Source organism: Lissotriton helveticus, chromosome 5_1, assembly GCF_964261635.1.
Source record: "Lissotriton helveticus chromosome 5_1, aLisHel1.1, whole genome shotgun sequence".
Taxonomy (NCBI): domain Eukaryota; kingdom Metazoa; phylum Chordata; class Amphibia; order Caudata; family Salamandridae; genus Lissotriton; species Lissotriton helveticus.
In genome coordinates, this window is record NC_136065.1 from 1343294349 (window position 1) to 1343320161 (window position 25813).

General features: G+C 44.4%; 1 protein-coding gene across 4 annotated transcripts in view; it reads right to left on the reverse strand.

The window, feature by feature from the left end:
• The window catches only part of ELAPOR1 (endosome-lysosome associated apoptosis and autophagy regulator 1), a 489842-nt gene that overhangs the window by 241455 nt on the left and 222574 nt on the right, over positions 1-25813 (reverse strand). For all 4 annotated transcript variants that reach the window (XM_078644216.1, XM_078644219.1, XM_078644218.1 and 1 more), the window contains exon 2: positions 13553-13673. In XM_078644216.1, coding sequence (XP_078500342.1) covers positions 13553-13673 — 121 coding nt within the window. The remainder of the gene's footprint in view (positions 1-13552; positions 13674-25813) is intronic.

The window sequence follows — 25813 nt, forward strand, 5'->3', positions numbered from 1 at the left end:
ACGTTGCCCCTTCCAGATTTTTCCTTTTCTAGCTTGTTATTTGATTCTACCTCTAGTGAAACCAACACTTTGGGATTAACTGTTAATGCTTCATAGTTTTTGTTTTGTTTCCTCGCCTGGGACCTGGGAGTGTGCACTGAGTGAACCCCCTACTATAGGGGAGGGTGGATACTGCTCCCTCACAAAGCGTTGTTGGGACTGATGGTTTGTGGTGGGTGGATCTTTTAGGCAGAGACACAAACCATAGTGCCTGTACCTCTGGGAGTGCATACCTTCCACATGCAAGTCTGTTGTGAGTTGTTTATGGCCCATTTGCTGTTGTTTGGTGTCCACGCACTCTATGAACAGTGGCTTCTGAAGATACACTGACAGTAGAACAATATGAAGGTTCGCCTTCAGTTTGTCCTTCTATACATGACAACCTGCATGTACCATTGCCCTTCTAGCCTTGGGGCCCAAGTGGAAGGGGTGGAACATTCACATTCCCATGCTAGCAAGCCTGAGCTCTGCTTGAGGCAAAGGGCAGACCCAAAACACTTTGGATGCCTGAGTAGATCTGCCTTCAGTCCTGGCGTTTACCACTGACCCAGCTGTCTACGCTGTCTGTCCTTGAACACAGGTCACTGAGGTCACCTGCAGGTTTCCCCTTTGTATTTGGGCCTTGAGCCGTATGGAAATGGTAGACACCCCTCTCAGGATGCCTAAGACAGATCTCATTTTTTGAGAATTTGCTGCTGCTCTAGCCTCCAATATAGAAAGATATGCTGAAATTGTAATCTTTTTAAAGTAACGCTCTTTGTAGTTGGACATGGATTCCTGACAGTGCCTCTGACCTGGATAAGAACTAGCCCTTCAGCGCCAGTTCCCGGTACTTACCTGGACTTAGCAAGATTAACAGCCAGCTGTGAGAGGCGTGTAATCTGGACCTTGGAAGTTGCAGTTCCACTCCGGCCTGGGACTAAGCACAGACAAAATGCAGACCTCTAAAGTCTGGTTTGGTGCCTCCTTAGAGCCTGTTTTGGATATTAAATCCATTGAACAGCACAAGTAACTCCCTTGCTGAACCACACTCCGTGGGACAATTCGACCAGCCTTGATAACCTCAGAGATGTGAGGAGCTCCTGAGGAGGTTTTCTGGCAGGGCTCAGGGAACAGGACATTTATTGTTGACTTGTCAGGTGAGGAACCATTGAAGCACATGATAAATAGCCTTGAGCAAGAAGAAACAGGATGAGCCGCTGTCACCAACTGATGACAATTTTTTTTTTTACTGATTAACTGCTCCATGGAATAATGGTGGCCATGTCCGCTTCTACGTACCTCCTTAGTAAGAAGGTTATGCAGTATCCTTCCACTTTCAGAAACCAGGTTTGATTTATGAATCTACTCCCTTAGATGACACTCTTCTTTAACTCTCGTGGAATCAACTTCTGGTCATTCTTTTTGTATTTGGTTCAGCGCATGTGGACTGGCTCATAGCGTAGGGAAGGGAGGACCGGATACAGTGGGACCCATTAAGGGGACTGTGCAGATAAGGAAAGAGGTAATTGGGAAGGTGTATAAATACAGATTAAAGAGCGAGACCCCCAGGGAAAGAGGTGGCACTCTTAAAAGGTTTAAAGCACAAATCAAGCAATTAAGTTCTTTAAACAATTCTGCTTATTGGTCGTCTGGTGGAACAGCAAAACAATGCCGAGCCATGTATAAAGCCAGAGCCTACAAAGTAGCTAACAAGGCTACTCCATTCCCCCAATCATATACCTTAACTGGGCATAGGGTTTCAATCTGCATTGTTCTTTCACCACTCAACTAAATCACCCCTTATGTAAGGTTCCTTTTGTACAAAATGAATTACTGGCAGCCTTATTAATCGTTGGTGCCACTGCCACCAACTTTAAAGAACAATTCACTCAGATGAAGCAAAGCCCCCCAAAAAATATATATCTCCAAAGACTCCATATCTGCTTAATTTGTAATAACATGAGTGCTGGTGCCCAAAGCTCTGCTCAGAAGCTGTGGCTGGCACTATTAGATGTCAGAGTGCTGAATACCAAGGCTGCATAGCCTTGAATCAGGGCCGGACTGGCCGTAGAGGGCACCGGGCAATCCCCGGGTGCGCCGCACGGGTGGGGGGCCGGTTTTGGGCCCCTGGGGGGTGTTTTTGCAGCATAGCTGCAAAAGCAGCCCTGGAACAAAATCGGCCAAAAACTGGCCCCGGCAAAGAGCTCGGCGGCACCCACAACCCCCCGCCGGGGGTGAGGGGTGGGTGTGGGGCGGCCGAGCACTTTGCCAGGGCCGGTTTTGGTTCCCAGTCCGGGCCGGCCTTGAATCCACCTCATGCCTCTGTAATCCACTACCAGTAACTCCTTGCCCATTTATCTCACTCTTGCAGGTTCCTGTTTTCTCCTTTGTGGCGGTTTTTCGTTTATTTCGTTCTCTTTTTGCCCCCTTTTTGAACTTTCCCTCTTTCTCTTTATTAATATATGATGAGGAAAAACAAGTTCCGGCTGTTGAGCCCCACCGGCAACCATCAGCTCAAATTAAGCCTTCCTCAAATAGCGTACACTGTTTTTCTTAAGGTGTCACATTTTTACTACCTATAATCTTGGATACAAGATCAGAAGGACGGATAGCCTCCCTTTAAAAGCAGTACAGTGCTTACCAGAGACAGAAGACCTCATTCATATATTGTCCCCAAATCCGATTTTGGCTGGGGCACATTTTAAGAGTTTCATATAAATTTGAAGGGTGGATTAAGTACAAAGAGGGCATACAGATGTACCTACAAGGATAGTATGTTTTCATAGAAGGGAGCTTGTAAGGGAGTGTCTGGCAGATGGGTGAGAAACTACATGCAGCAAGTTATGAAACAATAACTTGTTAAATAGTGCTATATTTTACAGGTCTGCCACAGTGGAAATAACAAGCATTATCCTCACCAAAGGTAACAGTACTCGGATAATATTCCATTATCTATCTAGCATGGTCAAGCCAAAGAATGCGGAGCTGCTCAAGAGATGAAAAGACACAGATATTGCCTTCGTATTTCCTGTGTGAGCGCAACAAATAGGTAAAAACTGACACGGCATTCCATTTGAAGAAAGAACCTCAACTTTTGAGATGATGCTGCATAATTGAGATAGAAGACGGTCGTCTCTTCTGTTGTGGCAGGACCGCAGACCCTAAAGGTGACTCAGAGTTAAAGCTATCTTTGTAAAAGTCAGGCCAGCTCTAGGAATTATTGTAAATGAGTCAACAATATCTGGTTCCACGTCACTGCAGGTTAAGGCATTTCCATATAGCCTTGCAGGTCGTGGTATTTCTGGTTCACAGAGTCTGATATAGTTGTATATTTTTCATTAAAGTGCTATATGGTAATGCTACATATGAGAAACCTCCACATCTGAGGATCTGGGTCCCAAGCCTAACCTACTGATCCAAGTCCTAGACAGGCTCCAGGGCCTGCTGAAAAAGTTAAAATGCAGCCAGCTTCAGTATGCTCAGCAAGTTGACATAGTTTAGTTTTCAGAGAAAGATGAATCTATAGCATCCTTCCCTTGACTCTACTACTATCCATCAGACATGCATAGCTTTGAACATGGAATGTATACATTGGCTTTAATCTGAGCCTCCTTTGTAACCCCCTCACTTCCCATCTCTAATCTACAGTATCTGAACAATACAAGTAATGTATTCAACACGAGTTTGTTTCATAGGATATTTCCCTAGGGGGGCCAAACCACAAAACATCCACTTACAGGAATCTCTGAATATATGCCCCTTTGATACTACAAACAACTGTTATATAGGACACAAGTTAAATTCCAAAACATATGGAAGCTGCTGTTTTTCTGGACTGCTTTTCATAACCTCTAATGTCAAACCTTAATTAGTATCCTTTCAAGACCCTTTCGAAGCAGTTCACTCAGATGCATGTCCCCTTTGACAGATAAGATCTCTCAATGGCTGGATGCAACAGTTGCACCCCCTACTCGCGGTGAAGCTGACAGAAGTAAGTGGGGCTTCATCATATATGCACTGTGTTGTGTAAAACCTCTCAATATCATATAGAAGCAACCGCTGTCACTTTGAGGGGTCACTTATTGGAGGACAAATCCAAGCAGCATAAAAAACACAGGTAACATCAAAGGTTGAGAATTGTACCCACAAATCTCGAACCGTTGTAAGTGGAGACCAGATCAACATAACAGAAGACCAGAAGGAACAGAAGACGAGATACAGAACCTAGGAAAAATCTTTGAAGAAACATTAGTGTCTAGGGACAAAGAACCCACAGACAAAAAATAATCCAAGCACTTGCTATGCATGGTACTGATGGATCCAGCTCCTTACATGGGGAGAAACAATACGTGAGAGGAAGGTGACAGCAGCTAATAGTAGGGTTTTCACAGTTGGTGGTTTGGGAATTGTTTCACTTCCTGTTCTGGTAGACGAAACAGGGGACTGGAATGGGTGCCATCTTGAACAAGACCTGGTGACTCTCAGGAACGGTGTCACATTGTGAGGTAAGCCTGATTATTAACAAGACTATGCTCGCTCATTTCATTTGGGAGTTTTATATAGCATGAATTCTACCCAAAGGAATCAGAGTGCTTTATACGAGCACCAGTTACATTTGTTACACAATACCACATTAATTTTGTTAGCCACGTGGAGATTAAGGGATTTGCCCAGAATCACAGGATGTTGGGCGTCCCTGCCGATAGTTGAACACCGTTCCCCAGCTTTGAGGTCGGCAGATCTAGCCATTAGGTCACATCCTCTTGGATCCCCGTTGGCATCCCACTCCAGTAAGCCACGCTGGTGGAAACACAGGGATCTCTTTTCTCAGAGGTTGTGCAGGTGAGGGGCAAAGCACTGCCAGTCCGCAACTCAGACGTAACAGTCATGCCTTGAAGAGGATGTGTTTGAGGATCCGTGGTCCATCCACAGACCCATCGAGAGGACGGCAAAACAGTATATAACAAATTAGATAAATGGTTTACATGACTTTGTAGTATGGTGTATGTGTCAAAATAATTGTATTTGCTGATATTGCATTAATTCATATGAACCATGAAGTTATTTCATTAATAACAATGCATAAGTAGAGTATTAAGTTGCAGGACCTGCATGGTATAACCTCCCTGTGGGTTTGGGGCAAATATGAGTATTTTGTTTATATAATATTGTCCTTATGAAATTCCCAAGATAACAACCACCTTCAGAGCACAAGGACACTACATCAACAGCAAATTAATTAGTAATATCTTCCTCAATCATGAGATAATTAGTCAAAAAATAGAGATCTGGTTAAATAAATTAATCAGTATGTAAGCGGATTGTGTTTATCAATCTCTTGATGGAAGAGAAATAAGTATCTGTCGAAGACTCTTAGGAAGGCCATTGCACCAGTTCGATCCAAGAATTCCCTGACACCTACCTTCTATTTGCTCCTCCATGTAGTTCACCAACTTGAGGTCAACATTCACGGCTGTTGTAAGATGGTGAAGCATGCAATGAATATCGAGAAGTGCTAAAGAAACTAGAAGTGAAGTTTTATGTTCAGTTTAGGGCTGAGGCATACGTTTATCAGAGCGCTCAGCGCACTGAAGAGGACGTAGACACTTAAATACCTGCATTGTGCATGCTGGTGGAATGGCAGATTGTCAATTCAAAGATTTTTCATATCAGTTGGTTTGCTACCAGTTCATAAACCATTGCATTGACAAAGGTATCCAGCAAAAGCTGCTGCAGATGGAAAATCCTAAATTTGATGAGAGCAAAAAGTTTTCCAATAGTATAGACTCCTCTCAAAGGTCCATGAGTGAGGTGGATGACAGGCATTCAGATACCTTGTGTGCAATGCTGTGTAAGAGTATAGTTGTGCAGAAGGACAACCGGAGTGATGCTAAGAATTTCCATCAACAAATAAACGCTTGCTTCAGATGTGGATTCAATGTACTCAGTAAAGTTGGGAGACTAAGGGCCGAATTCAGAAATTGGCCGAGTGGGTACTCTGTCACAACAGTGACAGAGTTCTGTCTCCACCAAACTGAAACACCGCTCGTCTAGTTTAGAGTCTGGCGTACCTTCATTGTGTCCATAGCACTGCCACACACACCTCTAACGGCCCAAGAGAGTAAGGGCCATCAAATGTTTTGCCATTTGGCCACCCACCCTAGTTAGAGTTGGCAAACAAATGGCAAGTTTTCACTGTCCGTCACCGTAACAGGCAGTGAAACTGCAAAATGACCCCCATGCCATGGGGGGAAACTCCCTTAGTGAGGGGGGTAACTGTTGTTTTTATTTTCAGAAACTAAATCCTACTTTGGGAGTATGTTTTAGAAAATAAAAAAAATATTGAAAGATTGACATACAGATCAGTTATGTTGATGGAGCCATCCATCAATATTTCAGTGAATTTACAGGGACCAACGTGACGATGTTTCCTGGAAATGTAAGAGATATATGCTGGGTCAGCACACATCTCTGAATTTGGTGGGCCGAGCACGACACAACTAAATTATACTCCACCATGGCTATTGCATATATTCCAGAGTCCAAATCAGGCTTTTGTACTGCCAAGAATGTGTCTTGCAGAATGTGCAGCAAAGTGCGACATTTTGCTAAGATGTGTCATGGTATGAAGCATGGAAACCACTGGGTGGCAAGTGAGACTAATGAGCCAGTGGATTCAGATGGCCTCTAGCAGGCTCAGGAAGATCTACGTTAGATGGTACTCATGTGGTTGATGATGATGTAAGAAGTGGAGATCTTCTTGGGTGTGTTGACCTTAAAGTCGATGTCAAAGTCGGTTAAAAGGCACTGCACTTGCTGGTTGATGCTGGGGCCAGGATTACCATGATCATCCAAGACCTGCTCCATGCAGCCACCCGCTTGGGCTCTTGTGTTGTATGATTTGTGGAAAATAATCTCATGTTTTTTTTTTAGAAAACATCTTAGAATTTATATGGAGGAGAATCCAAGGGGAAAATATATGTGGCAATGAATGACCTCACTTTTCTTGGGTGGTTCCACAAGGGGTTGTCAGACTTCGTCCCGAAACCAGGAGCAAAACAGCAAGTCATGGTCATAATGAGTGAATTTTTGTGGAAGATGTTATGAGCAAATGCCCTGGGATGGTCTCTTGTGGCCTTGGCAAGATCAAAGACTTTAGGCACAGAATCAAGGTTAAAGATGGGGCTTTGCCTTTGCAGCATAAAATAAGAGGATTTCACTTTAGCCCCAGAGGGGACCTTGAAAAAGAATTATATGTAATGTGGATCAGAGGTGTAATAGAGCCAGCAGAGTTATTGTGTCTGCACTCCCCTTTAAACATGGTTGAATTGGCATACTCCAAATTGGTATATTTAACATGTCTATACATTCTCAGTATTTGGTACAAAGTCTACCTAGGGCAGTTAAATTAAATGTCACTACTGGACTACTACACCTATTGTTCCATCAACTACAGTGGTAGTGCAAACATGGCTTCAAGACTACCTCTGTAGCCCAACAGTAGCAGTGTAAAAACTGCAAATTGACCAGTCAAAATAGACCCTTTTGATAGGACAAAACATCCCTTTTAAATATTAATTTGTCACCCCTGTATAGGCCTTGTAGCCCACAAAGAAGGGAGCATGGTATTTATAAGTGGGACATGTAGAAAATGAATATTACCATGTTCCTATAGTGACAGGGCCCTAAAAGCTATTTTCACTGTGGCAGGCCTAGCTGTCCTATGTAGAAAGCCAGACTATAGATTACAATACTCATACTGTGCCTCAGGAATGGGACCAGTTAGAAAACTAACTAAATAGCTTTTTTTTAAACAATTCAATAATGGTGAAGTTAGATTTTTAATAAATATCAAAGGAAAGTAACTTTTGGAAAGCTACCTTTTCCCTGCCTGATGTTTCCTGGAGGGTAATTTGCATTGGCTCTCCGTCTTCTCACAGTCAGTGAGTAGCCTTGAATGGTTAACAAAAACATGTGAAATGCCTCCTAGGAGCAAACAATAGGCTTTCCTGGATGTGCAGAAATTACTCCTCTGAACTCAATGGAATTTGCTGGGATGGGGCTGTGGGCTTCCGTTTTGACACAGTAGTTTGAAATCCTGCTCGAGTGTCAAATCCTGGCTGACAGGTCTGCTGGGTTCATATATAACACTTGGGATGCACTTGAAAGGCAGAGGATAGGATGCCAAAACAATATGTGTGCATCCACAGTCTGGTTTATAGAAGACCCTGCTTTTGTCCTACCAGACTGTCTATAGGTTTGTTATGAGCACAGTACCTGCTCCAAACTCCAAAATTAGTATTAGATATGATAGGACACTAGAATTACATAGTGCACTCCCCAAACAAACACACACACACCCCCAGCTCTAACAGCCCAAGTTTAGTGTGGCCAAGGACTTTCGCCATCTTGTATTAGCCCTAACACGTTGCATTTTGGGTCAGTTTATAACAAGGTACAAACAGGAACTACTGCAAAAGTAGGCATGTCAAGGCCTGGAAACCTTTACCCCATTGGTTTGGGAGGGTCCAGGAATCACTCCCACCCACCAGCTCGTTCAAGGCATAAATGTGGCATCTATAGGCACCCGCTTCAGAACACTTCCTGGACCTGCGGCAGATCAGAAGAGGACTGGAAATACTGCTTGTGACCTGAGGACAAAGAAGTAGACTCACAGGGCCCTGTGTAGCACTGAGGGAGATAGCAAGCTGCAAGAGACCTTTTCTTGGACGTACCCACCTAGACAGTGGGAACTGGACCTGGAATGGATCCAACTGTTGGCCTCTACCAGACTCTGTCTGAGTCTCTATGTGCCTCCCCTGAGATACTGGAGGACTTTAGAAGGCCACTCTTGTGGTGGTTGCAACTTAAAAGACTAAGGACCTGATTATGAGCTCATCGGATGGGTTACTCCATCACAAACATGACGGATATCCCATCTGCTGTATTACAGGTGCATTACATCCTTTGGTACATGTAATAATGTGGACAGGACGTCCGTTATGTTTGTGATTGAGTAACCTGTCCACCAAACTTTGAAACAGGCCCTATGCTAGAAGGTAAAATCTTTGACCAGAATGAATTTGGTTGCATATCCAACCTTCGCTCAATTATTGTCAGCCTCAAATTGCGTCTAGATCCCAGTCTTTCAAGACCATTGACTATCATTGCTGCTTTGTACTTGTTGATGCTATCTCTACTTAAAACTTTAATGATTCATATAACTCTGGTTCTTCTCTTTCTAGTAAATGTTAGGTTTTTTAAGATTTTGCATTTATTACTGTTTTGATATTGCATAAATACTTTACACATTGCCCTAAGTTAAGCCTGTCTGCTCATTGACTTTACCCTGACAAGAGTTGGGATTATTCCTTGAACTGGGCAGTCGCCCACCCTAAATAATAATTAAACATTTTTTACAATGAGTTAGTCAGTTCAGAGGTGAAGAGATTTCTGGAGTCCGAATGAGTAAAACATCTTTAAAATTCTCTTTACCACCAGCAAACCAAGGATTGGTGGAAATGATGATTAGGGTGTTGGGTGAGTGCATTCAGTTGTGGCTGTGTAGTGCCAAATACTGTGAGGTCAATGTTGTGGTATTACCACCACCCCCTGCCCCCACATTCCACCACAGGTGTTTCCACTTTTGAGCTGTTGAAGGGCAGAAAACCTTTCACCGAATTTTGCTCGGCCTGATTGGCTAAGGGGGTGAAGCAAGTTGTTTCAATTGGTGAAGTGTTTAAGGAAGTTTAGTGACCTAGTTGTGGTTGATAGAAAGTGTGGGAATGCTGCCAGAGCGAGCGATCCAAAAGGGGGTGGTGATGGACGGAGCATCTGAATCAATCAAACACTCACACCCAGTCAAAAGATCTGGGTTTAATCCATCACCGTTCTTTAGCCCACTCTGCCACACCAGTTCAGACATGGCTATATGCAAATCAGTCTGACCCTGTGCCTCATGGGAACAGTCCAGCCCGAACTGCCAAGCCATGTCTTCCCTGGACCGGAAACAAGCTTCTGAGGACCGGTTTCTGGCATTCCAGCCGTCTTCAGCCCGGCTTGCTTGAATCCAGTGGCAAAGTGAGGAAGGGACTCACGTCTGAGCATACCCTGCCACACTTATGGCGGCCAAAAGCGGTACAAAAGGGGGTGGTGATGGACGGAGCATCTGAATCAATCAAACACTCACACCCAGTCAAAAGATCTGGGTTTAATCCATCACCGTTCTTTAGCCCACTCTGCCACCTCAGTTCAGACATGGCTATATGCAAATCAGTCTGACCCTGTGCCTCATGGGAACAGTCCAGCCCGAACTGCCAAGCCATGTCTTCCCTGGACCGGAAACAAGCTTCCGAGGACCGGTTTCTGGCATTCCAGCCGTCTTCAGCCCGGCTTCCTTGAATCCAGTGGCAAAGTGAGCAAGGGACTCACGTCTGAGCATACCCTGCCACACTTATGGCGGCCAAAAGCGGTACAAAAGGGGGTCAACAGCGATCAACATTGGTGGAATGATGAGAGATTTGTTATAGTGGAGCGAGTGAATAATCCAGTTGGTCCACAACAGAGCGGAGGGCCTGTTGTTAGTGAGTCATTTCCGGTATATATAGAGGGTTGTCCGTAAAGTCTTCTCCAGTTCTGTGGGGCTTCAGGAAGAGAATGGTATCTCTTCAAAATAGGAAAAGGGACATCTTAGTTCAGTGTTAGTGTTGCTGTATTGATTAGTAGGGTTTTGTGTAGTGTGGCTGGTGTCTTTCGTGCTGTTCTTTTTTTATTCAGTCTGTGCTTTGTTTTTGCTTGATGTATATATATAAAAATAGTTTGCCATTTTATATATATCGCGAATATGGCCATGGGCACAAGAGTGCTTTACATGAGCAACAGATTACATTTCACAAGGTCGGATTCATTTTGCTTTAAGCACAGGAGATTAGGTGATTTTCCCAGAATCAAAGGATGTGAGCCAACACCAGGACTCAAACCTGAATCCCAGATCCAAAGTTAACTCTGGCCATTAAACAACATCCAAATTTCTCAATTTAGATATGAATGTAATACACAAGTGGTATAATTGCGTATGTACAAGGATAGTGAGCACATTCTGTGCTGAAATGGCTTTGTGAAGTACAAAAAACAGCAGCAACAAATACTGGAAGGTTCACCTAGGGAATACTTTTAAGGGTTTGATTAAAAACTAGACTTAGGGATATTGTTCAGTACATTTGCATTGGTGCACAAACAGGGCTAATCTGTTTAAATATTACTTACATATGTGAAACAACAGTGGGTTCTGGCCCATACTTTCAGAAACACTGTTTTATAGAATTTTAGACTGGTGTTTCATTAAATAGCAGCAGATTCAAAAGAGGGAGCTTACATACACCCTAGCGTGTGGGTCCTAGTGAATTGTGGGTGAATTTTTCTGTGACTTCAATAATTCCATTTGCTTCAACTGATGTCTCTTCGGTCCACCAAGTCACCACATAAACCCTTCTGTGACAGCCTCAATTATGAAACCATACACAACTCAATTTAAGATAACACCATTGCCTGCACCGTTGTTTCCCAGGGTCACAAGAAAAAGAGGCCACTGTTTTATTTAGCATATGGCAGGCTGAATTTTTTAAATGCCAAAATCTTGGGCTCCAGAAAAGATTGTAAAAACAAATTATGCATTTTTCAGATTCTTTGTCTACTTTCTAGGAGTGCATATGGTCACAATTTTAAAGAGCTCGCATACCGGGTTAGGAATCATATTATCTCAAAAAATAAATTAATAAAAATAAAGAAATGAACAAGTTTGGTACTGTCTCTGACGACGCAGAGGTGCATGCCCTCTCTGCTATTCTGCTGCTGAGCCATTTGAGGCACTTATGGTGACAACAGGCTGGCTACATCATTTTAAAACTGCACATACTCTTGCTAAATACCTTATTTGAGGCTCTCTTAAATCCATTACTCTGATCTACAAGGCTCAACCTATTTTTTTTACAACAACCTGCTCCCAGATTTCATCCATTTCCACCACTGATGTGGGTGTGTCAGGATTCAGGTGTAAGGCAGGGACCCAAAATGAGGAGTCTTTGTGCGTTAAAGAAAATGGTGGACAAGGCAATGGAAAGTAATCGGATTCACTAGACCCGAAAAAGTTAGGCTAACTTATTACTCACTTCTTGGGTTGTGATCATTTCTGGGTCATTAGTGGTAGTGCCTTAGTTAGGATCTTTATGGACAAATGGACCAAGCGTGGCAACGATGTGTTAGATGCATGGCTTCTTTGCATCCATATCAGAGTGCACCTGTATTGTGTCACTCACCTTTGTTGTTTTTCTTCTTTTGGTATCCTTTATTCTCCAACTTTTTGCTGTTTCTATGTTGGGTGTGCCTTGTTCGCATTTGTCTTTTAGATTTAGACAGGTGTGCGTATAGTTTCTTGGAGCAGTCAGCTGGATTTGAGGTCAACTCTTGCTCGACAAAGTTGTGACTACAGTTGAAATTGATAAGCATTTATACTTATTGTTCCCTGATCTTCCTGCCAATTAGAGACCTGTCCTTACCTGGTTATAGGGTTGGACTGGCCTATAGGGCCAGTCCAACCTGTGTCCAATGGACTGGTCTGACAGTTCAGTGTGTGGGCCGTTTTTTTAGGAGTTTGTAGGCCTTTTTTATGGCCATATGGCCCGGCTTTTACTGTTGATTTCCCTGATATACCATAAACATTGCTTGCAGCAAACACAAAAGCATGGAGTCTCTCATTCCTTGAAATATACCCCTATACCACATCTTTACAAACTCAAAACTGGCCTGATTTGCAAATGTGGGCCACTTTTTTAGCTAGGGTTCACTAATCGGGGCCATTTTTATTTTGGTGCCCAGGCCTATTTTTTGACCCAGTCTGACCCTTCCTATCTACCTCCGTTGTGGGACAGCTTCGTCCATTTCAACTATTGCATCAACTTCCATTTTGTATTGTACTGCCAGCCACAGTGTCAGACCTTCCATGCAGAGTGCTGGAATTCTATCAGAATATATAACAGGGAAGTATGCCAGGACCTGTATTGTTTTGGCGTCTTTGAATTAGCACTAGACCAAACTATTTCCATTCATTTGATCTGGTACTTTATTTATACCTTTTTTTCAAAACATTTTTTAAATCTTTGTTATGTATTCGAAACAGAAAGAGACTATAAAGTCTATATACAGCAAATACTTGTGTACATATTATTAACAACACATTAAACAGCAAAATTGTGTTTTGAATCCACAATGTGAATAAACATTAATGTGAAAAATTATTAGAGAAAAAATCATAAACAAAACATCCTAATATCTTAGAAGTCTTATGTTGTCAGCCAGAACCTGGCCCATTGGTCCATTTCCATGTACAACTTGAAAAGGCTTGTCAAATTCTCCCTTCGCCTATTTGCTTCATAAATCCGTTCATTACTTATGGAATCATAGTTGATAAAATCTATCTTTGTATACATTTTCAAATTAAATAAATGACTTTAAAGGTCTAGAAATATATACTTACTGCATTCTGTTCCTTTAACAGGGTCAGGAAGACCGGTGCAGAGTCCTGGGCTGTGAGGTACAGCCACTCTCCAACGCGAATCCATGCTGTCACACTCGGTGTATTCAAAGTGGTATTCTGACTGGAAAAGGAAGAACCGGAAAACGTGTGAGTGAAGATAACATCCCGTGACTTCAGGGCAAAAGACTCACGGCTACTTAAAACATCGCATTCATCCATGCACTCCTGGATGTTCCAATTAGTACTTCCTTCAAAATAGTTTTCGTTGTCTTTTTCATATTGTTAATATATTTCCAATATACTTTTGACTGCATTTTGTTCTCCGAATTTGTCTTCAATTAACCTGTTGTAAATTTCGATTTGTTGTTTTTATTTGTTCCTTTTAGTGCAACCAGTTTCCAAGGAGAGATGGAGGGGGTAGTCTGACTTGGCCTTGGGTGACTCCCCCTTTATTTCCTGTCTAACCACCTTCCCCCTTTCTTTGCTCTGTTCTTTTCTGTACGTGCACTGCAGCCTCCTCTTTCTATCCCTCCTCCCTACTCACTTTGACCTTTGCCTTCTCTATGCTCCCTAAAGTACCAAGAAGGAAAAATCAACAGGATGGCTTGATGAGCTAAACATCTGTGGCTAAAACAGGCAGTGATAGGCAAGTCATGAACTTGTGCCCCAACTCAGCCTTCCATCCTTCCGAAGGTTAGTTAGTAAACAGGGTGCTGTTAATTTGGATAAGAGTAGCTCTTTTTTCAGCGCTTAGAAACAGCAGACGCGTGGTATGAAGTGCTATATAAAAATACATGTAATAACCTCCCACTTTTCGGGTTTATCTTTGGAAAATGGCAGGTGGGCTAGCCAGATTTCTCCATTGTCACTGAAAGTGCTCCCGCCATGTGAATGGGAGCGCCTGTGGGGAACTTTCCATGCCAGAAAGGTGGAGAGCTCTTAATTGAGGTGGGCAAATACATGACCCGATTTATCAGCGTCATCCGTGCCCACTGAATCAACATCATATCCTATGTGATGACATTCAGCTAATGCTCTCTCTCTCCAATTAGATACCAGACACCAGGACCAATTCCTCCTGCATGACCATCACCAGGTGGATAAAAACCAACTGCCTCAATCTCAAAACAGACAAGATGGAAGTAGTAATCTTCAGCAAATACACCTCGCTCTGGGACTCCCCCTGGTGACCTGTTGACTCTGCTCCTGGCAACCCATGCAAAGAATACCAGAATAGTAATCGAGAACCAACTCACCATGACCGGCCAAGTAATCACACCCTCCGTCTCCTACTTCCACATAATACAGATGCTCAAGAAGATCATCAAATTACTTCACTTCAACACTTACAGAACCCTCACCTAAGCCCTCATGCTGGAACCAATGCTCAACTGACCAGAAGGCTACAGTCCATACAAAACTCAGTGGCTACGCTCACTCTCAACCTCATATCACCTGCACCTCAAACAGCTCCCCTGGCTCCCAATCCACAAACCAGCACTCTTGAAACTCACACATGCATAGAAAACCTTACACAGCATTGGCCCCATGTAAATCAACAACTGCATAAACTTCCACAAACCTACCATACACCTCGGCTCAGCAGAACTCCCACTCGCACACACCCCTGGCATATGACCCCTGGCATACGCAGAACCAGATCCGTTTGTCGCATCATCTCCTACTTCGCTCGTAAACCCTGGAACAACCTGCACATTAGAGCCTCCTACTCAGTTCTTGAATTCCGCTAGAAACTGAAGACCTGGCTCTTCGCCTAGCCCGAACATGGCTCTGCCCATACAGCGCCTGCATCAGCACCAGGATACCTCCTGTCTGAGTTGCATGTTATAAACATAACATATCACAACATATGTATTGGAAATGCTGGGCATTTTATTCTTCTTTACTGGTGGAAAATTCATATAAACAATGAGAACTTCCACAATAGCATAATATCTAGATATGATGGGGACAAACTATCTAAAGGGCATCCTCTCAGTAATGTGAAAAAATAACTGTATAAGGGTGGAAGGATTATCTAGTGTGCCCACGTTTACTTTTACATCGAACTAACCCTGTTGCCAGGCGGTGTTTGTAACCAAAAATACAGTTTCTGGTTGAAAACACAATCTGAACCTCACACCCAGCCACACCCCTTCTGCTTTCCCGTTTCTGCATCATTAGTTAAAGGAGTCTCTCCAGCCTTTCTTTTACATGTAAAAGTCAGGGTCTATCAGACACATTTTATGGTTTCAATTCTTGAAGCAGGATTTCGTTGCAAATATTGAGCCATATTGATAAAGGTAAATTCGGTTCTAAGTTTACAAGAGAATTTACCTTTTTTTTACACCTGCCAGGACTCCACAATAGAGCTGCAGCAGGCTAAATCCATTTACAACTATGGATTTCTCTGCGACGAGTGCGTAGAAATCCGCCGTAGTAAAGGGGTGTTAAGTGGGCATTCCAAGGTGTGGTTCACCTTTGAAGTTTGGGTGCGATCACACTCATATCCTTGTGAGCATTACCAAACTATAATCCAACCTCTTTACACCCTGGAAATGGTTGGAATTTCACGCCAGCCAATGTTTGAGTAACTCCCCAGACTTGCATGTAGGAAAGAGATATCTTTTCATCGCAAAAACGCTTTCCATGGAGAAAACAAATGTGCATTTGCACAGAGGCTTCTATTCCACCTGTGAGGAGTTCCCCGATATGAAGAACTCCTGACAGTGGGAATAGGAGACTTTGGGAAATGTCACATGATATTCTTATAAGTGCACCTGGAAGTCCTGTGCCTAAAACATCTAAACGTTCTAAAACATCTCTCTACATATTGTAGGTACCTTCTACATATAACATCTGACTATCAAACCTTTTTCAAATCCTGTTTCATCCCTAAATGGGAAGATCAACCTATTTGACAAATAACTGTAGCATCAATTAGGCTGACAAGATAGCTCTGTGGCTTGTGCCCCGTTTCAAATATTTAGGGCCAAGTCCAGCAGAGTAGACATAGCCTGTCATCCTTCCATGATCGATAGATAGACAACCCTTAAGTAGGATAATAGTGTGATCAGTTATCATACACCGTAGCAGTATGAGAGTTTCTATACGAAGTACTATAAACAATTTGGAAACATTACTGTCCTTTTATGTAATAATGTAAAAGAGAGAGACTAGTGTTGGTTATAAAAACCACTCAATAAACACCTTCTCCAAGTAGAATGAAGCTAACCCTAATATAAAACTTGCAATGTACAAATTTTCCAAAGAAATAACATCTAATAACTCACGTATACCTAGCAACAAGTTTGCCAACAAAATGTCACCATTATATTAACTCGCCCCAAGAGTCCCCAAAGGATCACATAAGACAATCAAATCCACAGAAGGGGGCAATGTACACGATACAAGGACAAATAAAGAGTTGGTGCAAGGGTTTTTTCTTTAGTTTATTACTGGATGCTGATGACCCCACTTTACTGATGCAACTTGGCGTTTTAAGTGCTTTCCTCTATACTTTTCAAGTGAGTGAAGCAGGTAGCATAATTGTTCGATAAGGCTCTTGATGGATTGCAAGTTTTCCTGGCAGTCAAGATGGTTAAAGTGTGGATTGGGTGATTGACTAGGAGTCTTCTGAACTGACCACAGTGGAATGTGGGGTACCCAACGGCTCCTATTTGTCCACTCTTCTCTCTAATATATATGTTTACTCTCTCCACCAACTTTGCTTGGCCTGGAAATCGATTTTCAAAGTTATGCCTGCAACACTTAATTTCCCCGTGCCTAACAAAAATGAGTGTGAAATTTGATAGCAACTGCTGCTCATGTAAAGTGCTCTGATACCCAATACCTTCAGGTCAAGTTTGCGCTATAAAAAACTAAAAATAAAACAACAAAAAACCACTAAAATTGAGTTTCTGTTGGCTAGTGCATGGGGTACATAAATGAAGCCGGACACAATGAGTTAGTTCCAAAGAAAAAGGGAGTTTATTCAGATGTGGCTAGCAGGAGCGTCTTCCGAGCTGCCTCCACTCCACCCGTTCTCCGTCCACCAACCAACTGTATTCTTCGCACGGGTTAATCATTCCAGAACTTTTGGGAGCACACGCTGAGAATAGCACAGTTTCATCTCACGAATGATCCACACACCAATTGGGAGAAAGTGGTGGTAGTACACACCAAGGTTCATTATTAAATAAATGGTAGTAGGTTAAGACCTAATGAGGCAAAAACCAGTGTTTGATCATCGTTTGTGACCACTGGCTGATGCAGTGTAGCTCCCACAACTGTTGATTTAATGGCAGTAACAACAAAGTTCCAGCTAAGAATCGGTAACAACAACCCGAGGTGTCCTGTTTTATTCCCATCTTTTGATGGAAGGAAACACGAACAAGATCACACCCTTGTCAAGCTACCACCAGTAGAGTCTTCGGAAAACATGATTTCTTCTAACTAGGGATAAAGATGCTATCTCCAGGGCTCCCAGAGGAATAAAGCTCCTGTTAGTCGGAGCATGTCATTTAAACATTCAGAAACTGCACTTGCTATGATCTTCAGTAGCCAGGCCAGTGTGCAATTTGCCAAAGACCAGCGAGATCTCGCCTGCCCTTCGTTGTATGGTGACATTACCGATGAGGGTGAATAATGTCTTGTAAACAGGCAAGCACCCTAAACCCTTCAGTTTAACAACATCACGTGACCCCGGCCTGATGATACAAATAATATACCACTAAGTTAGAAACTTGGCTTCTTAATATGACACATGCATGGTGCAGTACATGCTCCTGCAAAGAGACCAGCTCACTCCCCTTCATTTACTTCATTTGTGTTTTACTTTACTTTATTTCTTGTTTGTCAGTGCAATCTTCCATATGGGAACCCAGGGCCTGGGGCTGCTTTTGCTGCGCTGAGCCTATATAGGGGGAGATTTCCAAGAGAAGGAACAGAGAAGTCACTGACAGTACAACCTCCTACAGGGGCATAGCTATCAATGGTGAAGCAGGTGCAGTGCACCGGGGTCCAGGTCTGAGGAGCCCACTGCCCCCCATCATGGCTCTCATTTACTACCGGAAGAAGGATCACGGGCAATGTCCTTATTTGCACTAGGGCCAAGTGAACTTTTATTTGGACACCGACGTTATAACTGCAGCAAGAAGGGATAAATGCTGTGTTTTCAGTTAGATCGGTTCAGGCTGTACTGGTGTTTGCAGTGATGTAAAGCACAGCCATCTGCGGGGTACAATGGACAAAGTGAAAGAAGTTTGGAAGAATGAGTCCAAATTTCGACACAAAGGAGCCTTCTGTCAGTCAAAACTCCCAGTATGCCATGTTCCTGGCATTAGGTCAGAGAGTCTGTCCAATCGCCAGAGTTCGTACCAGAGACCTGGAGATGCATTGATAAGTGTTTGATTACCAACAGTACCACACGCATCTACGGGCAAGATGCCTAGCCCCGGAAGCAGGCGAGCTGCTGCTCCCTTCCTGGTTAATTATCTTGACAGCCTTTCGAATTAAATCTAGCCTTGAGCAGGCCACGAAGTGCCGCGTGCACGGGCCCAGAGCTATGCAGCTTTGCAGAAAGGTCATGTGTTAAGCCACATCAGCAGAGACTCCGCTTAGAGTAATTAACAAGGGTTCTCTTCTTTGCCCCAAGCCCTAAACGCTTTCTCCAAGCAGGCTGGCCTAGACATCAGGAAAGCAGACAAGGGGTGATGAGGAATATATGAGAGGCGACGAGGCCGGGGTTTCTTTTCAAATCCAGATGTAGGGGCAAAGTGAGTGGGAGAGGTTATGGACTCACAGCCAGAGCTGCTGACCTTGGAGCTGGGAAACCAGGTTCAAGCCTCGGCTCAACATCCTGTGATTCTGGGCATATCGCTTAAACTCCCTGTGCCGACCATAACATGAATGTGTCCTTGTGATACGTAACTGGTGCTCATGTAAAGCACTCCAAAACCTTCAGGTCGAGTTCACGCTCTGAAAAAACAAGCATTGGAAATGCAATAGGTCTCGCATTAGGAAAGTTTGAGCGATTGGTATTGTAAATGACACTTTTTTTATTTATGTGTTGGTTTTGAAAATAGCAAAATTAATAGCTTTGTCAGTTACAATGTCAATAGTTTTAACTTTCGCAAATGTGACACCTATAGCATTTGTAATGTAATGTGTGTTGTATTTACGTGACTTACATGTATTGATATTACAAATAACAATGGCTTTTAATTTTGTAAATAATTAAAACTTAAATAAAATTTATTGTAATTTATAATGGCAATAGCTTAAACGTTTGTAAATAAATTTTGTGAAGATTATGTTCAGTGTATTTTATTGTGGCGAAAATCCAAGAACATTGCATTTGCACCTACACACACACAGAGCCACACACACACACATAGATGTAGTGGTGGATCTGGGGGATATGGTGGTGGTGGATGTGGTGGTGGTGGTGATGGTGGATGTGGTGGTGATGGTGGTGGATGTGTTGGTGGATGTGGTGGTGGTGGTGGATGTGGTGGTGGTGGAGGTGGTGGTGGATGTGGTGGAGGTGGTGGTGGATGTGGTGGAGGTGGTGGTGGATGTGGTAGAGGTGGTGGATGTGGTGGAGGTGGTGGATGTGGTGGTGGTGGATGTGGTGAAAGTGGGGGTGGATGTGGTGGGGTGGACGCAGTGGTGGATGAGGTGGTGGATGTGGCGGTGGTGGATGTGGTGGTGGTGGATGCGGTGGTGGTGTGGTGGTGGTGGTGGTGGTGCATGCGGTGGTGGTGGAAGTGGTGGTGGAAGTGGTGGTGGATGTGGTGGTGGATGTGGTGGTGGTGGGTGTGGTGGATGTGGTGGTGGATGTGGTGGTGGTGCAAGTGGTGGATGTGGTGGTGGTGGATGTGGTGGATGTGGTGGTGGATGTGGCGGTGGATGTCATGGTGGATGTGGCAGTGGATGTCATGGTGAATGTGGAGGTGATGGTGGATGTGGTGGTGGATGTGGTGGTGGATGTGGTGGTGGATGCGGTGGATGTGGTGGTGGTGGATGCGGTGGATGTGGTGGTGGTGGACGCGGTGGAAGTGGTGGTGGATGTGTTGGATGTGGTGGTGGATGTGGTGGATGTGGTGGATGTGGTGGTGGATGTGGTGGATGTGGTGGTGGTTGATGCGGTGGATGTGGTGGTGGTGGATGTGGTTGTGGATGTGGTGGTGGATGTGGTGGTGGATGCGGTGGTGGTGCATGTGGTGGTGGTGGATGTGGTGGTGGATGTGGTGGTGGATGTCATCATGGATGTGCAGGTGATGGTGGAGGTTATGGTGGATGTGGTGGTGGATGTGGTGGTGGATGCGGTGGATGTGGTGGTGGTGGATGCGTTGGATGTGGTGATGGTGGATGCGGTGGTGGTGGTGGATGCGGTGGTGGTGGTGGATGCAGTGGTGGATGTAGTGGTGGTGGGTGTGGTGGTGGTGGGTGTGGTGGATGTGGTGGTGGTGGGTGTGGTGGATGTGGCGGTGGATGTGGCGGTGGATGTGGCAGTGGATGTGGCGGTGGATGTGGCGGTGGATGTGGCGGTGGATGTGGCGGTGGATGTGGCGGTTGATGTGATGGTGGATGTGACGGTGGATGTGGCGGTGGATGTGATGGTGGATGTGATGGTGGATGTGGTGGCGGATGTGGTGGTGGATGTGGTGGTGGTGGTGGATGCGGTGGATGTGGTGGTGGTGGAAGTGGTGGTGGATGTGGTGGTGGATGTGGTGGTGGATGCGGTGGTGGATGTGTTGGATGTGGTGGTGGATGTGGCGGTGGATGTGGCGGTGGATGTGGCGGTGGATGTGGCAGTGGATGTGGAGGTGGATGTGGAGGTGATGGTGGATGTGGTGGTGGTGGTGGATGCGGTGGATGTGGTGGTGGTGGATGTGGTGGTGGAAGTGGTGGTGGATGTGGTGGTGGAAGTGGTGGTTGATGTGGATGTGGTGGTGGATGTGGTGGATGTGGTGGTGGATGTGGTGGATGTGGTGGATGCGGTGGATGTGGTGGTGGATGTGGTGGTGGTGGGTGTGGTGGTGGGTGTGGTGGATGTGGTGGTGGATGCGGTGGTGGTGCATGTGGTGGATGTGGTGGTTGTGGATGTGGTGGATGTGGCGGTGAATGTCATGGTGGATGTGGAGGTGATGATGGATGTGGTGGTGGATGCGGTGGATGTGGTGGTGGTGGATGCGGTGGATGTGGTGGTGGTGGATGCAGTGGTGGTGGATGCGGTGGTGTATAAATGCAATTACAATACAATTACAAGCTGAGGGCTCATACTTGCCGTGACATCAAAGATACCCGTGTAAATCACTGCCACCTGTTTAGAGCTATTAGCAGAGATACTGGTGGTATATATATATATATATATATACATATATATATATATTTTTTTTTATTCTGCTCAGTGTCACGAGACGTTTTATTCACTAATTCAGAATAAAGCGCAGCATCTCCTTCAGTATTTTCAATTATGAATGGAGGCGACTCGGGAAGAAGCCCGGTGCCCGAAAGATGTGAAGTCAGGTCTGGGAGATGCAGGTTTAAATGGTCGGCTATTTCACCGAAGGCCTCAGAAAGCATCTTTTGTGTCCCGCACATCTTCCGCTTGGAAGTGAATGCTGCATTTCAAACTGCAAATTGTGGATTTAGCGCCTTTTTTATATTTAGTTTAAGGAGATGCATTACACGTCCTGGGAAAACGATTATGCTGTTCTTCAAATCAGCTTCAGGGTGCGATGCAAACATTACTCGCACTTTCGGGGTTTGAGCCTGCGTCTCGGATGCGCTGGGTTTGTTGGAATTAATGTTATTCCGAGAGGGGAGAGTCTTTTTCGTGCTTTGGTTATTTATGCGAAAAGAGCCTACATAGAGAAACTGGATCGTACTAGGCGCTATGCAGAATATATTACATTGACTGTGACTGGGTTAGTTACCATCACGCATGCGTATAAGGGAGAAAGCTGGGTTTACGACATTTCTCTAGCTGTCTCCGTTTCTGTGTGAATTTCTTTGCTAACTCCGCGGGTGTTCCGCTTTCTCCCTCTTAGCCGCGCCGAGTGTGAAAGTGATTGAGGTTGGCGGGAGCCGAGGCAGTTTATGACCCGAAAGGGGCATCTATATGTGTAGCGGGTGTTTGATTCAACAGAAAGGAAGGCAGGGGATGAAAGGATGAGATCTCAGGGGATGAAAGGATGAGATCCCGCAGGAGTCAACGGATGAATGGAAGAGATCCGGCAGGAGTCGGCGGATGAAAGGATGAGATCCCGCAGGAGTCGGGGATGAAAGGAAGAGATCCGGCAGGAGTAGGCGGATGAAAGGATGAGATCCCGCAGGAGTCGGGGTTGAAAGGAAGAGATCTGGCAGGAGTCGGGGGATGAAAGGATGAGATCCCGCAGGAGTCAGTGGATGAAAGGATGAGATCCGACAGGAGTCAGGAGATGAAAGGATGAGATCCGGCAGGAGTCAGGTGTTTGAAACCGACATGGTTTTTCGCAATCCACTTTCAGCTACACTTTTTACAGGTTCTCCGTTACTTTGGGCGTGGAACGGATACATGATTCAATAGTTAAATGTCTGGTTACAGACACAGTGCAGAATTTTAGCCCATTTCTTGGTTATTTTCATTCTTTAAAGGGAAAGCTTCTAGAGCAACTGACTACAAACGGACATGCCCAGGGTCACACAATTAGGTTACATGGAGAAGAATAAGGGATCAGAGCCCCGGGGAGTCGCAAAGAAAACAATGCAACACATTTCTGGGGCCAGGGCCGAAGACGCCCCTGCCACGTCGGGCAAGAAATACCTAAAGATTGTTATATAATGATAAATCAATGCGTAAAGACACTGAAGCAAAAGGGGGTGACAGAAGGGGAAACCGAATGATCAAACAAGACGGAGGGCATTGCTGTGGGGAGGGGGAGGAGAAATGCGACACGGCGGGCAGGGGAGGGGGCTGAGCGGGGAGAGCGGCATGAGGGTGTGAAGCAGCAGGGGCCTGAGACACGCCGCCTTTGATGTGGTAATGCGAGGCAGGCAGGCAGGCGGCTGGTGGCATTGTGCACGCGCTTTTTAGGGCTTGCGCTTGCAAAGCAGAGAACTTCAGCAAAAGAATGTGCGAACGAGCCCGTTCATATGACATCCTTATTGACGTATATATGTCCATCCTTACGTCAATCTCGGCACCTTTCAGGTATAAATATTACCGACATTGCCTTAAGCAAACACATGCGGTGGTGACGAGATCGGAGCAGCGAGACGTGCTGAGGAGCCCAGCAGAGAGCGAAGCCCACAGGCGCTGCCCCGCCTTCCTGACGCGCTGAGAACGAGACGCTGCCTTTCTCCTGCTGAGAAATCCAGCTCCGGCGCTTCCAAGCAGCCCTCGCAGTCAGCTGGAATATCAAGACCTGGGATAAGAGATACCAGCCCTCCATCATTCTAGATCTCAGGTACAGAACTGAATAACCCCTTGCAGAGAATTCTCGAGTCAGTCCCTTGGCAAACAAACTTAACTTAAACTGCTACTTATCTACTCCCGCCCACGTATTAGGCTTAGGTCAGGTACACTGGGGTAGGCGAGGTTAGAAGCACCAGTTGAGTATGATTAGTCAAATGTATATATGTATGTATCTATTTTATCCATTTTAAAGTATCATATGGCTCAGAAACCATATCAATGCTTTTACAGTATTATTTTATAATTCTGTCTTTACTGTATGCACTTTACTTAACTATAAGTATTACAATAATAGCGATTCATTTCTCTTGTATGAGAAAGGAGACTGATCAATAAATAATATCTTTTATTGAACACGCCCGTCTTTTCCTTTTCTCTACAATCTGGTGAAACTAAGAATGCACTGAACTGACTGAGTAAAATAAGTTGTCTTTTGTTTTCACACGACTCTAGAGATACACTCTTGATTAGGGGAGAGCAAAGTTGTCATGTTCTATGGTTGTCAGAAACTAAATCCCTTCTTGTCTATCCAGGGAGGTTAAAATCCTCCTTGCCTATTCGAGAAAGTTTCTAGTGAACTCTGAGCTAGCTGGCAAACACAAAACTTTAAGTCTAATATCGTCGGTAGAAGACCTAGTTAACCTCTGCCCTAGGTCTATACTATTGAAGATATTATTCCAATGCGCAGAGCCTATTGGGATAATAGGAACTACACTACATGGCGCCCAACCGTTTGGATAGGCGATAAAACTAACGCAAGACATTAGAGTAACTCAGTCGTGCTTTTTCACACAGAACCCCTTTTTCCCATAATACTCCAAAGACGTCTGGAGTGGGTGAATGGTCATATCCGCCAAACCTCGCAGGAGGAGACTCCTATGTATGGTTCTTGGTTAATTCAACGTTGAAGGATACACTGTTCCAAAATAGTGTGCATCTAATCTTTGTTTCCATAGAAACCTGATCTGCAAACAAACAGAATAACCTTCCTGTCAGTAAAATGACAGAAAGTGAAGAAGAAAGGGAGACAGTTAGACTAGCAGCTGAACTCCTAGTAGCAGACAATACTCTGCTGGAAAATGACCCAGATGCAATACTCATCCCGGTCAACATAAGGAAATCTATAACCCTAAAACTTATAGAAAATGGACTGACACCAAGCGGTGGTACAGTCATATTCGTAATTGAGGCACACGAATATCGTCAGACAGAGGTATTCTATTCATGGATAAACTTTCCAGCAGCAAACGCTGTAACAAAGGACTTCCACTATTACAAAATAGAGGAACCTCCTAGTGAGTACACTCCTTTCGAGGAAATGGAAATACTACTCAAATTCCAAGAGCACCTGCTCTTGTTTCATGGCGCCCTAAAACATAATAATCACATCACCAGGCTCGGTCCACTAGGTAGACCAGGAGCAACGTGGCCGGTCCTAGCCGGATATACACCACATCCAGACATTGAAGAAATGCCTGCACCAGAGCTTTTAGCACAGATAAAACAATTAATAAAAATACATAGACAATTAGTCCAATATGTAATGCGGACTTCAACAATCCAACCAGCAATTAAAATTCCACAGCTGACCACTCATCAGGGGAACACAAATAAAATTACACCGCAAAACATACAGTCCTGTCTAGGTAAAGTACCCGCAAAACGGGAACAAATTCCTTTCTGGCTAGCACAAAAAATCACTCAAATAGAGGGGGTGTTTCCAGATACCACCCCTGTTGAGAAACATAGGATTCTGACTATCTGTCTTCCAATGGGAATCGCACCACATGTGGAGG